This window comes from Branchiostoma belcheri, unplaced genomic scaffold (genome assembly GCF_001625305.1).
Source record: "Branchiostoma belcheri isolate BF01 breed outbred unplaced genomic scaffold, Haploidv18h27 scaffold209, whole genome shotgun sequence".
Lineage (NCBI taxonomy): Eukaryota > Metazoa > Chordata > Leptocardii > Amphioxiformes > Branchiostomatidae > Branchiostoma > Branchiostoma belcheri.
In genome coordinates this window covers 181418-200288 of record NW_017803591.1, presented here as the reverse complement: position 1 = coordinate 200288, position 18871 = coordinate 181418, and the positions used below count along the sequence as shown (strand labels likewise).

At 38.7% G+C, this 18871-nt stretch overlaps 1 protein-coding gene across 1 annotated transcript; it reads left to right on the top strand.

Annotated features, from left to right (window-relative positions):
- The first annotated feature begins 1904 nt into the window (after positions 1–1904).
- LOC109469598 (organic cation transporter protein-like) lies at positions 1905–9828 on the top strand. The gene is made up of 11 exons (XM_019768138.1): positions 1905–2500; positions 3131–3254; positions 3710–3813; positions 4329–4483; positions 5954–6122; positions 6646–6781; positions 7037–7140; positions 7413–7627; positions 7959–8067; positions 8470–8679; positions 9403–9828. The coding sequence occupies exons 1-11, from the start codon at positions 2229–2231 to the stop codon at positions 9527–9529; spliced, it is 1725 nt and encodes a 574-aa protein (XP_019623697.1). The 5' UTR covers positions 1905–2228; the 3' UTR covers positions 9530–9828.
- Positions 9829–18871: the final 9043 nt, after the last annotated feature.

Below are 18871 nucleotides of genomic sequence, written 5' to 3'. Positions count from 1 at the left end.
GAAATTCCGAACGATATACGGTTTTATACAGGTTTGGTGCACTTGAATACCATACGCGTGGCAATGAGGGTCTGGAAATCAGGCTTATTTGTGTGCTTGAGGTGGAATTATAAGTTTAATTGTACTATGTTCATGAAAATAGGACGTATCTGTCACGTGTTAAAACAGAGGTAAATGGTTTTAAAAACAAATACAGAAAATTAGGTTACTATGGTCAAAGTTCAGTACAATTCAATACAGCCCCCCACACAGTCACACACACACACACACACACACACACACACACACACACACACACACACACACACACACACACACACACACACACTGACACACACACTCACATGGACACACACATACACGCACGCACACACACTTACATGTGTTTATACATACACACATTCACGCGTGCACACACGCGCGCGCGGACACACACACACCAATCACACACAATGCCATCTGTGGTAAATGGTACTACTGCGCCGATAGTTATCCCCCCAGTACTAGTGTTTCCTTCAGGAAATTTCGAACAGCTGAACACGAGCCTACAATGGCCGAAACTCCCGACCAGCCCCAAATGTTTTAAACATGGTAGCCGACCTTGCCGAACACGAGCCGCCCCCGCCCCTCGTGCATTTGGGTATCATCTTCAAATTCACGTTCCCAATACACTATAGAGCAAAGCTTCAAGATCAAAAGATCTGTTCCCGTGGCAATGCTAATACATGTGATATTTGATAAGGAGCGAGAGGAAGCCGACCGTAGTCAAGCTACACTACGATTCAGGTCTCAAATCTGGAGATAGCCTGATATCAGACATTGGAAAGGAAGATCGTAACCATTTTAGAGTGCCAGATAGCTATATATAGTAAAACATCTGCCTGAATATTGACTAATGGATATGTCATATGCATTTGTTAACGCGTGGTATATGTAAGGAAGGGCTAGCGGCTACAACTCAAGTGTCGCATAGCATGCATAGTCGGCGCGACCTAAATGTGCGTTGAGTAATACGATATTAGAACGGAAATATGCCATGATTATCAGTGAGCGGGTAGACATTGTCGCGAATTCTCAAAGTACTTGTTATACTTCAGTTGTTATTTCACTCAATTGTATTTTGGAACGTTTAAATTCATATACTGATATTTCTATTTATTTATTCTGTGCTGTACATGATCTCTTTGAAAACCCCTATTTATTCATGAGACGCTCAAGCAAGTAAGTACTGTAAAGTAAAATTTATTCTGTGAGCAAGTTGGTTTAAAACATTATACTTCAAAGCCATTCGGATGTCCCTTAGTCTACATGTCTAGTATGTAGATTATGAAAATCAATGTAAAAGACCTGTCATGACCCATCGTAAAGCATACCGGGACTAGTCACTGGGCAGATTTGAACCGCCCTTAATGGGGACAAACAGCTGCTAAGGCCATGCTGATTTGATTATATGGATGACATCCTTGGGTATCCCAAAACTGATGCGAGCGTTCAAATAGAAAATGAACAAACAAGTTTGGCCAAAACAAAGTTGCCTTCATCATGAAATCTACGTGGTGATAAAGGGTGAAAAATGCCTAAACACACATAGTATGATGTGGCGAAAAAAAGTTCATTTTCATTTCTTCACATTTTCTTCGTTTCCTTTGGAATTTATTTGATCATTCTACGACATTTGCCACGACATTAGCGTTTTCCAACATTTCTATTTGCAATTTACGGCATACATTTGTTCATTTTGATGCTGCCTTGTACGATTTTCAATATGGTCGAAACTTTTTTTTTGGTTTGGAAACTGATAAAAATTCATGCGCGCGTGGATGTCATCCATATAATCAAATCAACATGGCCCAATGAAATGGTTTGGTAACTGTGGTAACTTGAGACATTAGCAAGAGGGACAACAACCCAAGGACACGCGGACCAGTTCATCGTTAAGAAACAGGGGGACCAGACGATTTACTCAGTGCAAGTCTTGAGACTGAAAACCTTTCTTTTACCCACGCCTGTACAACTTAACTGCTTTCTTTGTAAGGGCTGGTCTTGCTTTATAAGGTCACGGTCAAAGATCGATTCAAAACTCGGCAACCCGTGTACAAAACCTGCCCCCTTTTCAATGAACTCGCTGAACCTGGACCCGGACAAACGAGAACTTAAGATTGATTGATTTTTTCTGAGTTTATGGATAACCAATTGTACTGCAGCTGAGCCTGTTCAAAGTTCCCATCATGGTGCACTACGACGAGATCCTCAAACATGTCGGTGAGTTCGGGACGTATCAGAAAAGGATGTGTTTCTTCGCTTTCCTGCCGAGTCTGTCGGTCAGCATGCACATGTTGGCGATGGCTTTCCTGGCGGCCACGCCGGAGCACCGCTGCAGGGCGCCCGAGGCCGAGGCCCTGGCGGCCCGGTACAACTGGACCGAGCCCGAGCTGCTGAACAGGACCATCCCGTGGAAGCAGGACGACGAGGGAAGATGGGTCCGAGACAGCTGCAAGAGGTTCGTGATTGATGTCGGGTATTTTTTAGACATCATCCATAACAGGCTCGAGTCCCATCTGTGGCTGTTTTTGTTTGCTGCTTTACAAGATCAAGCAGATGTTATGTGCTGGGGTTCAGTGTTTTACGGAGGACTCCTCTGAAGTTCTGTTTCTAGGACAGCGCTTAGTTTGAAGTTCCGTCTTTCTTTACGAAGTTCTGTCTTTTTATTTATTTAGAACAATACCTCAATCTAAACGGTCTGTCTTTAGGACATATTGTAAGCATCAAACATTTTTAGAAGAATTGAAGCAACAGAACATAGTATTATACTCATAGCCAACAAATGTTTTATTTCGTATTCATGAAGTGTAGAAAGTGACATTAGTGTGGAAGCCTAGTATTACTTCTTACACTAATGGCCTACTACTACTGCCAAAAATAAAAGAGCAATTTATAGCATATTACTAGGGAATATTTCATGCCCCCCACCTATAGTATAACAGCCATAGTAGTAACTATTCCATCAGACTAAAGAGTAATCTACAATGATACAATGTAACATGCTTTGGGGTCCAGCATCAGGCCAATATTTGTTTGTTGCCAGAGTCTGTTTATCATTTAATATGAACCCTTAAAAATTCCTCATTAGGTATGACCTGACGACGGTTGGACTGAATGACAGCTACGGGAACCGATCTGACTGGAATGTGACATCATGCGATGCAGGATGGATGTATGACCTAAGCCAGTACAAAACCAGCATTACCATTGAGGTACACATTGACAAGTTCCTTGAATTGGCCTAAATACCAGACTGTTTTCAGGGCCTACACAGGCTCTTAGGGCCAACATACCCCCCCCCCCACTGAGGAAATTTTACTAGGGTCTAAAACTGGGGGGGGGGGGGTCACTATCACAGAGGTAAAATTGCCTGGGGGGCATGTCGGGCCTAAAGAGCTGAGGAGCTGGCCTGCATAGGCTGTGGAAACAGTCTGTGTGCAAGCAAGGGGTAGAATATCTTGTGTCATAAGCATGTAAGATAGCCTAAATCATAGCAAATCCTTAAGTATTGAGTATAATAAGCTAAGTAAAAGTTTTGTTTTTGTGAATTGACGTACATGTATAACGTTAGTGTTCATTTTGCTAATGTTTTTGGATGGCACTGTTTTCACTTTTGTCTGTCATAAAACAGTATAGGTATGTGATCTGAGGTTTGTTTCACCCACAGAATGACATTGTCTGTGAAGACAAGTGGCTGGCAAGCATGGCTCAAGCCATTTTTATGCTGGGGGTGTTGGTAGGTTCCATCACTTTTGGGGCCCTGTCAGACAGGTAAGCCTAAAGCAATATTATGTAACATTAGGACGATACAAAAAGCAAAATTTTCTGGTCATTTTTTTACAAATCAACCCAACTCCATTGCAAACAAGTGCCATTCAGGAAGTGGAGGTGTGAAAATATGAAGCCTTTAGGCTTACAAGTGTGTTTAAAAGGTTGAATCACAGCTGTCAGCCATGTTTGTTTGTTAGTATTTTGTGGTGGCACCATAAACTTAGTGTGCCTTATGTGGACTGTTTTAGAAATGTGAGATAATTGCAGAAATATGTTGAAAAGTGGAAGTAAATTACACAATAACAAGAAATTAGTACAATAACAAGAACATTTTTAAATACCATAATTTACTTTTGGTGCAAAAATGTTACATAATGCCCCTTTAACAATAGATTGTGATGAAACTTTTGATTGGAAGGTGATAGAATGTCCAATTGTATTTCTACATATGTTACATATTATATAGTAACACACATATACTAAGTCTTATTATTTTTCTGCACTGTTTCTTCCAGGTTTGGCAGGAAAGTCATTATGTTTGTTGCCAACGCCCTTCTGGGCATTACCGGGATAGCCACCATGTTTGCGCCCAACTTCACGGTCTTTGTCATCCTGCGATTTGTGGTTGGAGCGCAGTGTATGGGGATCTACCTGACAAACTTTGTGTTAGGTACAATCAACACTACAACAAATGTAACATCATTGTGTGACCAAGTCTTAACTGTAACAATGCACTTTATTAATGTTCTTACCAACAGGTATAATGCTGGTGGTTGACATTTAGTGTAGGCGCAGCACCACTTTATTACTGTGGCTGCTGCTATTCTGCATGGGATGGACGTATGAGGAAGTGTTACCGAACTCACCTCTGTTGGTCTTCAGGGAAGAAGTCGTACAAACTGATTGGAATACGTCATAAATGTTTAATCTTCAGTAGAGTTAGTAATACAAACTGAAATCCGCCCTGTTCTACTTCCGCCGTATAAGTTCGATGTTTCTGAATTTGCTGGTAGAGTTCTTGTTGGTAATTGTATTCCTAGGGCAGTTTGATTTCTTGATCCCAATTCGAGGAACAAAGCACAAGTTCTTGACAAGTTCTTAGCAAGTTCCTGGTGAATTCTTGGCTAGTTCTTGGCAAGTTCCTGGCGAGTTCTTGACGAGTTCTTGACATAAAACTGGTATGGTCTCATCGTCCTTCCACAGAATATCCTCTGGTATCTCCTGGACCCTCTCTATCCAGGCCTTTGATAATCCTCTTCTGGATTTCCTGGATCCTTGTATCCAGGCCTTTGTAATCCTCTTCTGGTCTTTCCTGGGACTTCTGTGCCCAGGCCTTTTTGGTCCTAACTCACGAACCACACCAGACTTCTGTCTCTCTGCTTGTGCCTTATGCACTGCCTGTCGCCTTGTCTACCTAAGTCCCAGACAGACGGGCTCCCTACCCTGGTGCTCAGGGGGGCAGGGAGTTGGCGGGAAGCTATACTAACTTAATCTACTGGCGGGAAATTCAAAATTGGAAGTTGGCACTTACATTTAGTGCTTTTGAAATGATACAATTTTGATGAGGAAAACTGCAATGAAAGTTATCCATCATGTCAAATTTCATGATTTTGTAAGGCTTAGCATATTATAATCAAATAAAGAAAATGCTCAATTATTATAAATGCTCAATTATTATTATAGTGATCTGCATTGAGGGATTGTTTTAAGAACTCTTAACCATTGCATGACAAGGTCAGCTTACATGAATAGTTTATGATTTGAATCGATCATTTTGTGTACGAGTTGTGACAGAATTAAGAAATGCTCATATTCTGGATATTGGGATTTTCTTTTACACAACCTGTAATGTCTATTACCTTTCTAATATGTTTCAGTATATATCAGACATCTTCCTCAGAGCTTCTGATTGGTCAGTTCTGCTTCTAGCTGCTATATGTTGTCAATGTACGTTGCTTTGGGGGCGACAACACAATCCCAACCATGGCTGACATATAGTAGTGAGAAGCAGATCTCCAGTCCTATGTTCTACCAACCTGATGTAATTATTTTTGCTGCTCATATTTTGTGTGAAATCTCAGTCTATTATAGATTCTGGACTCATCTTGTGTACACATGTATTGGGTTTATTTTCCTGCAGGGGCAGAGATAGTTGGCCCATCCAGACGAACGTTGGTCGGCACCTATGACTACGTGTTCTTCACTCTGGGGTACATGTTGTTAGGAGGAATAGCTTACCTCATCCGTACATGGAGACACCTGCAGCTGGCATTGTCCCTATTCAGCATTCTGTGGATATCACTGTGGTGGTTAGTACCATTTACTCAGTAATTCTAAAAAATATTCTTTCTCCAATTTGATTACATGGATGACATCTGCGGGTGCATGATTCTCAAAATATGATCATCCTTACAATGTATAATTTTCATCTTGAGTATGGGATTATTTTCTAAAAGGTCATCGTTGTGGAGAAATTACAAAGTGACAAAGTGTCATGGAAGTTCATCTGTGTTAGTTACATGTTTTGACTTTTAAAAAACTTTTCCAACACAAGAGTCAAGAGAATTGTTCTCAACTAGAGCTTTCAACCAGTAACTCTGGTCTTCAATAGATTGACCCAGTCTCAGACTTGTCACATGGCTTCTCTGAAGGGTGACATCAATTGTCAGAGAAGGCACATGACAAGTCTCACCGGGTCAGTCTAGTGAAGATCTAGAAGACTAGAGTGACTGGTCAAAAGCTCTAGGTGAGAACAATTCTCTTGTATTGGAACAAAAGTTTTAACTGTTAACAAGTCAAATCCTAATGTTCCGAGACCACTGTTTTTTGTAGGGCTGTAACAGAGTCTCCAAGATGGCTGCTGGCGAAGGGTCGGACTGGAGAAGCACGTGCCATTGTGGAGAAGATGGCGGTAACGAATGGCGTGGACTTTCCCCACTCATTATGGGAGAAGATGTTGGAATCAAAGGTACATGCAAAGATTGTCAAATACATGTACATGATTGTTACAAGTCTCATCATCATCAAATGGTAAATCAACAATATACAGAAAATATTATTAATGTCATGATTATACTCTCTGCACCTTGAACTTTCATCAGGTTGTCACAGAATAAAGAGACTCTGTTTTCCAATACCAAGTCTTTTATTCAGCCAATGTTTCAGTTGATCATACATGTATACCACTATTTGATATTATCCATATCAATATAATAAACCTCAGGATAAACTGGTGGAGACACCTGGAAATGGCAGGTTCTACTCTGCCCGGGACCTATTACGGACTCCAAACTTGGCTAAGAAATCTGCCGTCCTCTTCTACAACTGGTAAGAACTTGCAGTCCAGAGACTTTTACTTTTCTATTTTATGATTATACAATTTTCTACTTTTCTAGGTTTGTTCAGTAACTTACATTTCCTCCTAAGATGTCTATACAGTTGGTTCTTCTTGCTTGGTTCATATTTTTAGGCTACATGTATGTAGAGGGAAACAACAAGTATTGAAGTATCCTGTGAGTCTGCTGTGACGACCAATAATAATTGTCTGACATTATGTTTGCAAACATTCTAAGACTTCTTTCTCCCTCCCCACTGCACAGGGCTGTCCTCAACATGGTATATTATGGACTGTCCCTCAACACCTCGGCACTGGGCGGAGATGACTACATCAGTTTCTTCTTCTACGGGCTGGTGGAGTTTCCTGCCCTCCTCATGTCCATCGTGGTGATAGAGAAGTGGGGACGCCGGGCGCCTCATGTCATGTTCATGGTGGTCGGGGGTCTGGCCTGCATTTGTACCACTTTTGTTCCCTCAGGTACATCATTATGGTTTCCTATGACAGGTCAAACTTGCCGTGAGTTTATATACCAGACTCCTCTAGCAATTCCTATAAAGTGATAATTTTGTCTGACACCGGCCCCCTCTCAATAAGAATTCGCAAGCAGGCCCATTTGAGTATTTAATTAACAAATGCAGGCTCTAAAATAAGCAAGAAAAACAAAACATTGCCCAATATTGGTTGGTGCAGGTTTCGATCTTTGTTACTGGAGTCACATGTCAAAACTCGGAAGTATTTTAGCTGTAACAAAATTTTATTCTATTCATGTATTGGCTATTGGGTAGTCTATCATCTTTTTTGTACACAGATCTGTTCCCCTTGACCATGACACTGGCAATGATCGGGAAGTTTGGAATCTCTGCTGGCTTCAATATTATCTTCATCTGGACAGGAGAAATTTACCCCACAGTAATAAGGTATGTTTAGTTTGGTGCATGTCTTGTACAATACATATTGCTGTCCTATTTATACTTCAGTGAACCCTAATAGTGCAAGTGTTTTTTTTTAATATCAAGATATCTTATTGCATTCTCTGGTAAATGTTACACCCTAAGCTAAATTTTGTTATATCTCCCTTTATGTACTTAATTGCTTTCAAAATTCTGACAGGTCTAATACAGACTTGATACCACACCAACCTGATAATGTCAGGTATTTTGTCCCCAAATTAATGCAGCATTGAAAATAAAGAAAAAGTAAGCTGTGTGAGTAGCATTGAATATACATGTGTATACATGACTTGTACCTCTATAATATCATGACAAAGTTTCTCAATGTTTCTAAAATTATGCCTTTCTGTTGTTTACACTATTTAACAGGAACTTGGGCATGGGGGTTTCATCTATGTGTGCACGATTGGGTGGCATCGTTTCCCCCTTCATAGCCTTGCTGATAGACACCTGGAAGCCCCTCCCCTACATTGTGTTCGGGGGGCTGTCTGTGATAGGGGGGGTTCTGTGTCTGATGCTGCCAGAGACACTAGGGACCCCCCTGCCACAGACATTGGAGGAAGCAGAGAACTATGGAAAGTAGGTTACCACAGTGTACAAATGTATATTATGTCAATACCCCCAGTAACAAATGTAATAATTAAAAGTAGAAAACATCATGATATGCAATGTTTTTTTTAGATTATGATGCAGAATCTATTTGTACATAGTAATACATTATCAATTGTAAAGAAAATATTATAATGTATAACGAGCAATGTTTTTCGTCAGAACATTTTAAACAGAAAGTAATCTAATGTCAACGATGGCACAATTCAGGCAACTTTAATGGTCTAAGTGATGTATACTGTCTGTTTTACATGTATATACTCCGAATAAACCATTCATTCAGATGCTCTAGACATTAAGATATGATGAAACAAGCTAGGTGAAAATGTTTCTTTTTCCAATTTGGTTAGGTTGGAGTGTAGGGAATGCAAGTTGGATTGGAATTTCAAATGGCCAAACACCACTATTTTCTCATGTTTTTAGCTAATGAGCACATTGGATCCATGCTTTAAGTTCTCCAGAAACCCATTAATATTGTGTCACACTGTCACCTCTCTTTTGATAACCTTACATTGTACCTTGTACCTTGTACCTTGGTCCCTTAACCCAGGCCAGGGTCGTGGGGGCACTGCATGGTGGAGTGTCTGACCATCTGCCTCCATCCCTCACGGCTGTGCATTAGGGTTAGGGTTTCCACAAAGTTTTTCCCTGTCCATTTTTTATAACATTGATGCTTTATTGTTCATGTTTCAGGGTGGGTTCATTATTGTGTCCAGCGGTCGGACTTAAGGATGATCCTGAGGACCGTAAAGAGGCAGACTCACATGACGTACTACTGACACATCCAGACTCTCAGAGGAGCTTTGAGACAGAGCTTTGACATTCAAAAAGTTGAAGTCAATTTATTGTTAATATTAATATATTTGTTTATATTTATATTTGTTATAACTAGAGTTTCAAACAATGTTTCAAACATGTAGAGTGTAAAGTTGCATCCAATACTTACATAATTAGAGCAGATTAGGTTTCATAGAGTTAATAAGTAGTGGAAGTTGCAATATCTGTAATAACTTATGATCATATACAATTGTTGAGCAATAAACCTGTATCAATGAATCATTACAGAAAGAGCAAGACATAGACAAGCTCTGGAAGCATACATACTAGGTTTCTTAGAATTTTGTGTGTCTCAATGTTATTTTGACCATTTTTTTGAGCCCACAAGACTAAAATGCATGACACTACTGTACCTTTGGTTCAATAGCTTCTACAAATGCCACCATGTCTAATGTATAAGCAAACATACTATGATAGTATACAGGATTTTGCCTAATCATACACATTAGCTTATCAAAGAGCACACACTGTACATGTCACTTTGTTCTACTATTTATTTCTTCATCTCAATTTATTTGTCTGTGTCTTGGTCTTTTCCTTCATGCAGTGATGCAAATCAACAAATGCCTTCCCTAGGAAACTCTTAGGTTCAGGCAAAATATGATATTATAACTAACATTACTATGTTAGTCCCTAGAACAATGTGTCACACAATGATTTGTGACTGAATTATACTGCCGTGAGATAGGGAAAGCACCTATAAATAAGCCACAAAACGACCGATCTTATTGGAAAGAGAAAACCTTCTTGTATAATCAAGAAAAGTATAAAGAAAATACTAACACTGAGATTTTCACAATAGCCCGTCGCGCGAGGCATAGCGACAGCACCCACAGAACGCATCAGAGGTGAACGTTTACATATTGATAATCTTATTATGGACCAATAAAATGTTTCGTCACATCAGATCACATACACAGAAACACGAAAACAATGTACGTTCATCCGACATACGTAAGAGTATTACTCTGGAAGCCATATTTCAAAGAACAAAGAATAAGTTGTAAAACTTGCGTCTGATGGTGTTTTCAGCACCAAGGACAGACCCAATTCCAGGACCGGTGCACACCAATTCTTCCGCGACAGGAAAAAAGTGCGCGGTACAAAAAGTGACGAAGCTTTCGATGGTTCAGATTTGAGTTCAAATTTCTCATGATCTGCTACAAAATGGCATTAAAAACTAATTTGGCTGAAAAGTGAAAGAATGGATGCGTTTTGGGTGAAACTTTCGGACCCGAGGCTTACTTCCGGGTGTCCTTCCGCCTTGGTTGCGGTGTTTCGGTTAGACCCAAATTTACGCGATTAAAATCAGAAACTCGAGAACTTGGTAATCATTGAAAAAAGATGTGATTCATCGTTTTCACTCACATATTTTACTGTTTTTGTTTGAAGAAAATTTACTGATTTTACTTTCAGATCATAAAGGCAGAAACTTTTTAGACAGTTGTCTGGTACCCCTGCAATAACGTCGCACTTGGTACAGTCCGTTCATTTCGCACATGTGGCGCTGAGAGAATGTTCCGAGTCACCTACCCCCGAATTTTTGGACAAAATCTCAGTTTCTGGTTCCCCTAATATTTTCCTTTCTGCGTTTTTGGATAATATATGGAGTATTCGGAAGTTCCCCGTGGATTTGAGCCGGAATTTTGTCTGTTTGAAGGAGAGAAGTTGTATTTCTGACTGGACGTGTGCTTGTGGTGAAGAAGACAACAAAATGGCCACTGTTGTGAGGACTACATTTCTGGTGGTGAGGGGAAGAACTTCGAAGGAGAGAGAGAGAGAGAGGTAAAATTCCAACATATTTACTGGAAAAAAGTGAACATGAAATGCATGACAAGTTGTATCCCCCCCAAAAATGGTAGTTTTATGAACATTTTGCGTTATTTTCGATGTTTGAGCGTTTAAATATTGATGTTTTCTTCTTCTAAAGTTTTACCTCATTTATCAAGTTTATTTCAAAGTCGTCCTATCCTATCCTATTGTACTGGGCAAAGCCCTCTTGGTAATAAAAACAAACAGCTTCCGTGTATTTGTACAATATTTTTGAGGAGATAAACGCAGAAAATTTAACTGCCTCGAGGCGAGGGGACCACCTGTTTAACTGAGTCACACGTGGGTATGATTGTTCCCGCCTTGTTTCTGCACTGTAGATGCTTATTACTAGTACTCAGTTTGAAAGTTTTAGTTTGTTTTACCAGTAATTACAACTCAGGCCATTTTGGCCTGCTTTTCAGGTAATCCTGGATACACATAAAAATACTAATACAACAAATACACAGTATACAACAAATACATATAAACAATTACTGCTAAACTAATTAGCACTAAGGTCCGTAATTGTGGTCTTGTATTCCTTTTTTTCGCACTTGTTCTTTTTAAAAGGAAATATAGATAAAGTTCAAATTTAGGACTACAGTTACATGTAGTAGATTCCAACTTGCTTTGAAAGGCGGTCTTGGCGGCAGATTCTTTTGCAGTAATTTTTCCATAATTTAGTTGCAATCTAGTCCACAAAGGCTAATCTTAAGGTAACTTTTCTTACTGCTAGTTAAGTTATTTGTTGTTAATTAAGACAAGTGTGTAACATAAATAACGTTGTATAGTTAGGTGGCTGCTGACTGATGCTGACTCCTGTCTGAACCTGACAAGAGAAGATTGGACCAGACCAGGCCTGGTGATTTGAAGACCCCAGAAGAATATTAGGTGAGAAAAATCTAGATTCTGCAATTTACTTACCATTTACCTGGTGTGGTTTTTAAAACAAATATTTAACATATAATGTTGTATAGTTAGGTGGCTGCTGACTGATGCTGACTCCTGTCTGAACCGTACAAGAGAAGACTGGACCAGACCAGACCTGTTTTGAAGACCCCAGAGGAATATTAGGTGAGAATATTTGATATCTGATTTCTGTATTTTACCTACCATTTACAGATTTTTTTACTTGGTATTATTTGAGACAAGTGTGTAACTTCTAATGTCTGTATAGTTAGGTGGCTGCTGACTGATGCAGAAGTGAAGACTCCTGTCTGAACCTGGCAACAGAAGATTGGACTGGACCTGATGATTTGAAGACTCCAGAGGAATATTAGGTGAGAAAAAAAATCTAAATTCTGCAATTTACTTACCATTTTCCTGGTGTGTTTTAAACAAATATGTAACATATAATGTTGTATATTTAGGTGGCTGCTGACTGATGGTGACTCCTGTCTAAACCTGACAAGAGAAGAGAGCAGACCAGGTGCACGTGATTTGAAGACCCAAGAGTGAGATGACAGTATCCACAGGTGAGATGACACTTAAACAAAATTCATATGGTTCTAACACTCTGCAACTGTCTTCACTTAACTCTTGCACAGAAAAAATCCTTTAACAGTGAATTCAGTGTTTTTGCATCACACTAATTATCCTTTCATATTGTTTAAAAGGTGTGTCCTGAGGGTCAGCTGTCCTGACTGGCCATAGGAGAAACCTGTGATGACTCCTGTCTAAACCAGAGCAGACAAGTTCAGCAAACCAGTTGACTTCAAGAGACAGAGTGACGTGAAGAATCTGTACAGGTGAGACGATGATTCACAACTTGGATCCTTTCTTGGATAATGTGAAGAATTCTGAGGATGAACATGTTTCCTGTAACCAGTAGTGATGTATAGAAACAACTTTCTATAGTGTAAAACTTTCTATATCTATTGAAGTAAAGCGATAGTTCATTTAATATGTGATCTTATCGTTACCTAGCTCATTCAGTGTTGCCTGGAGATTTTTTGCATCACAACAATTATCCTTTCAATATCAAACAATTTCTAAAATCAAACCTTGCGTGACACATTCTAGCAAGGCTAGTTGCTGCCATCAATATACTGATTTTTGTTCCTCTGTCTTCAAGATGTGAACCTGGAGACAAGGTTGTAACTTGATGGGAGGAAGAACTGGATGTTTATTGGCAGAGCTGTGTGAAAGAAGATGGGGAGGTGTGAGTATGGTTTCTTTGTTAACAAAGACAACACTTCACATGCTTTCAGTACATGCACTCACAGTCACACTTTCTTTTCTCTCTTTAATGCCCACTTTATTCACTCTACTGTCTCGGGGTCTGCATACTCTTTTCTGCGAGCCATTTTACCCCATCATTAATCGTAGCTGGCCACTTTTGTTCAATGTTAACCAATTGTCTGAAAATTCTTCTCAAAGTGTAATTCGTCACCTTAATTGCAATTAGGATGTTATTTGTTAGCCTGAATTGATCTTAAGATTAATTGAAAAATTCTTTGTATCGTCAACACCAGATTGGCAGACATCCAGTGAATATAAAATTAAAGAACATTCCAAAGAAGTCGCACCCGAAGCCTTAATTTACTATATGAAGAGTTAAGCCAGCCTGAATTTTCTGTTAAGCCTTGTCGGCCCTCCTAAATTTAATTTTGCCCGGATTCCCCCTGCAGACCCTCTACTCTCATCACATTTTTATTTCTTCTGTCAAACGTTCTTATAAATGCACAGTTCATCATACCTTCCTGGACTCGTCTTTTATCCCTTTGGTTTACTCTTTCACCCACTCCCTTAAAACTCTTTGCATGCCTTCCCTGGGCATTTCTGTTTTAGACCCCATCACGTAACTCTTTGTCGGTACATCACACTTTTCTAGACTCGTTTTCCAATACATTGGACCTTTACACGCAACATCTTTTCCTTGCCTTGCCTTGCCTTGCCTTTCATCCTTGAACCCTGCTTTTAATTGCACAGTACGTCACCCTGTCTTGTGCACCTCTTGCAACGTTTTGGACCTTTCCTCTCAACTTTTGCAAACACTTAGTCACACACTTTTTCTACCTTGATGCAGCTGCTAGAAGCACTTAATTAATCTAATTACATTTTCCCGCCAAAAAACTTAAACAAAAAATTATTTTCACTCTGATGTTAGCCATGCATACAGTGTGCTCCCCAGGGGATGTCTTTGCTTGTTGAAGACATGGAGTTTCGAAGCTCCAGCATACCTTTGCAATGACTGATCAGAAAAATGACTTAGAAAAAAAAAACTTAAAAGTTAATGATACATATATACATACACACACAATAAATAGAAGAAAAAAAGCACACAAACCAACCACCTCCTGACTATTTTTAGAACAGGCCTATACATCGCACTATCTCCCAGGAATATTGACATCAAGCAACCAAACCTAGCGTCGAAGCCTGGAGGAGAAAACCTCCGGGCCAGGGTAACAAAAATACACAAAGCCCCTCTCCGTTAGCATAGTAGGCCTGATGACGGACAAAGTTGTTCGTCAACAAGTCTACTACGCAGAGTCAAGGCATGTGTAAGTTTGAACCCTGGGACAGAAGTTCCTCCTCCAGGCTAAGCCCAGGGACAAGAAGCAGAAGAAGCAGGAACATACAGAAAGAGAGGAATTGTGTTATGTCATGCAGTGATAGAAACTCTCAATCAAACTTTGTTATCACTGTTTACGTACTTCAAACAATTCAGACCTCCTGCTCCAAAATCCAGCCCTAGTCCCAAGCTCATCAAATAAAGTCTGTCAGCGTAAAACATCACTGTCAAACTCTACGAGATCAACATGAGACGAGTCCTGAGTTTTCCAACAGGAGGTTAGTATTGCTGCAAGTCCATCAACAGTGGTAACAAAGTCTGGGGTCTACATGACATAAAAAGGAATCAGCAAAACAAACTACACCCAATATTTCCTCAGAGTATTTAAAGTTATTTTCCTGAAGATATTTTAATTTTCCTGAAGATATTTTAATTTTCCTAATTAATAATGAAAGATATTTCGTTTATCATATCTCTCAATTGTCTAGATTACTTCTAGCTTAACTAAGGGTTACAAAAATTGACTGTCTAAAAAGTGTCACTCTCTATCCACAGTAGTTTTAGTTACACAACCTAAATTTCCAAACTTAAAATCATTTCAAATAGAATTTAACACGTCTACTTTTAAATACAACTGCTTTTTTTATAGCATCTTTTACTTACTAGTAGTTAATATTGTACCTATAAATGTACTTTTACAGTAGTACTGTTAAGTTATACTACCTAAACTATCTGTGACATGACTACGTTTAATTTTTAGAAGAAAGTAACTTCAGTGTTTATAATTTTTGTATATTTGTTTTGCTGATTCCTGAACTCAATTCCTCCCCTTCAAACATCACACACAGCTTACCTGTAGTACATTCACTCTACAGAAAGAAAGCACAACATTGCCTTTTCCATTTTCTGTAAAGCAATGGGCCATATTTCCAGCAATCATCACGTGACCGAAGTATTTTCCCTGAAATCCACTTTATCATGGACAAGATTTGAGGATTTATATTATACTTTATATACATTGTGGATTATTCTTATGTTCAAATTGTTTAAAAAGAAACCTTTGTGGAATGCATATCAAGTGTTTTTATGAAATATGAATATCACCTTGAAGTTCATTGTGTTTCCCCTATCCTTCCGACATGTTTGACAACAAGAGATTTTAGGTATGGAGCCAGACTTTGTGCACTTTTTGGAAGTTTATAATTGACAAAACGTTGCATTACAAATAGCAATGTTGGCAAAATGATGTAACAGTTATGTTCTACAGATTCCAAAATTCAAGGACCATTCCATGCTATAAGTGGGGTAATATCATATATAAATACTGGTATCATATTGTTTTCATAATGTTTGAATCCTTTGTTTTGTCAAGTGTTTAGTAAGATTTTAAGCCTAAATGTTACTGTGCAAACGAGAGTTGAATTTTCATTTTTTTTTCAAATGGTGATTGTGGATCATGATTAAGTCGATATCAGGGAAAACAGTTTGACCACATGAATGCTTCTGAAAAAACATCCCATTGCTATGCAGAATAAAACAACAGACAATATAACAGTGCTTTCCTCAATAGGAAAACGTACTTTGTATGTACCATCATATCTGTAATAAAATGTTAGTCACAGCCTTAAACTAGATGTTAGTGTAAGAAATGTGAACTCTTTCAAAAATGACAATAAATTATAGTAGAAAGGACTTAGTTCCAGCAACCATATGATGTTTCAAAGAAAAATCTTAGAGGGCCACAAACATGCCCTTTTCTAACATCTTTTATTGTCATTTTTACAGGTCTGCATGGGAGGCCCCGATCGCGCTTTGAGCTACAATGTAATATGTAAATTCCAGACTGCAGCACACACGAAATTCAATACTCTTTATTCGTGCAGGCTGGATGCTTCATGTGTAGTTTGCATCTGACATTAAATCAGAGTTGTTCGACTTCTGATTATGCAAAATTCATATGTTAAGGCGCCATATTGAAATTACTCAAAAGCAGCCAGGCCCTGTTTATGCTTCTCTGACTGGATATTTTACACCCAATGCACAAATTATATTTGATGTTACTCAGAATGACCTGGCTTCGCATTACGCAAAACTAAAGCAAGTACGCATTGCGGCATGCAGACCCCAATTTTGAAAGAGTTCTATGAATAAAAGCAAACTCACAGTCAAGTCCGATGTTCTCTTGTCTCGACTAGATAGGTGACAGGTCCCTCAGAAACACAGGCAGATCCTCCTAGAATATTAGACAGGAACACAGGATAGCTGACAGGTCTTGCAGTATAGCACACAGGAGGAGCATGGACAGGTCCCACATGGTCAGGTATACAGTATCAGCTTCCCAAACCTAGGGTGTAAAAGAAATACACATTCAGAAAAATCACGGGCCAAAATTTACACACATCAACAATATTCACAACATTTGTTTGAAACTTGCTTCGAGTTGGAGAGACCATATGCTTTGTTAGTGCCACGTAAAATCACAGGCTAAATTTACATACCTTAAGAATATTGACAACATGCACGTCATGAAAGAAGACACATCCTATCATACATTGTAATATTTACAACATTTGTTAAAGTTCTAAACTCTACTTTGAGTCGGGGGCAAGACCAGAGGGGAAAATATTACAAGCAAAATCATAAAACATCATGAGCAAACAAAAATCAGTACATGAAAATACGCTCACAGTACATCAGAACAATTCATATGATGTTAACACACATGTTGACACAGAGCATTCATTATGAATTGCAGTGCAAGAACATACTAATTAATAGCAAGAAACAAATTACTGTGTCTAAAACAATGAACTTATTGAAACTGAAACTGGCTTGGAGGGACATGAACTTTTCTCAGTGATGTATGACAGACAGTTGTGGCGAACGAACTTTGTATGCTCCACCTCTACGGAGGATGAATGATGATGATGATGATGAAAACAATGAAATATCTCAACTTCATATCATCTTCTGAACAGCTACCAACAACACATGGAAATTTCAATGCATTTCAAACATTGATTCAAAAATTTCAAACACCTCATATTGAATATTTCAAACAGTGGTATGCCCTTCATGCATACATCAGTTCTGAAATAAAATGTCATTTCAAAAATTATCAAGAGCATGTGTACTACAAAAGACGAAGAGCATAGAATATAACAATATCAAAAGATATCTAATAGACCAACATTAAGTGGAAAATCCATCTTAAACAACAGCTCAGAAGTATCTAATAGTATATGATCATTATGCAATGGCAAATCATCTTAATATTGTCAGCACAGCATAAAAAATTTAATAATTTAGAATTACTACTGTTCTTAATGGCAAATATGCAGTTATTCATGGACAACACCAAAACATTTAAACAAACAACATAAGTAACTCACAGACATAAAATAACGTGCATAATATTCTAAGAACATATCAAATCAAACCACACAAAAGTGCATCTGATTCAGAATTTACGCTACATGTAATCACTATGTATATTGATACCCATGAGCATTTAAACAAAAATCAAGTTCTTGATATAAAGAGCACTTGCAACTTGTGTAAGATAAGTTGTAGTGGAAGGCAGATAGACATTGTAATCATCATTCTTTTCGTCAACTTACAATAAACATGGAAGCACTACAGCACACCTATTAAGATGTAACTTCTCAAACTATAAGAACTATGCACCCCTTTTGTGTACCTTGCAAGAGAAGACCAAGTCCCTTACCTTTCCCTTTAAAACCAGTACTTCACTGCAGCACCTGGAACACAGTTATAACATTGAACAGCAAAATATAGACAAGCAATAAAGAGTCAACTATAATGTTATTAGAATACATCAATTAATACTGATCCAAAAGTTTGGCTCTATTGGTCCAACAGTTTCCCTAACCTGCATAACTCAGACTCTGAGAATTATGGATCAAACATGTTCAGAAAATTTATAGGTGGTACCACTAAACATGAGTGTAGCAAATAAAAATCCACATACACCTT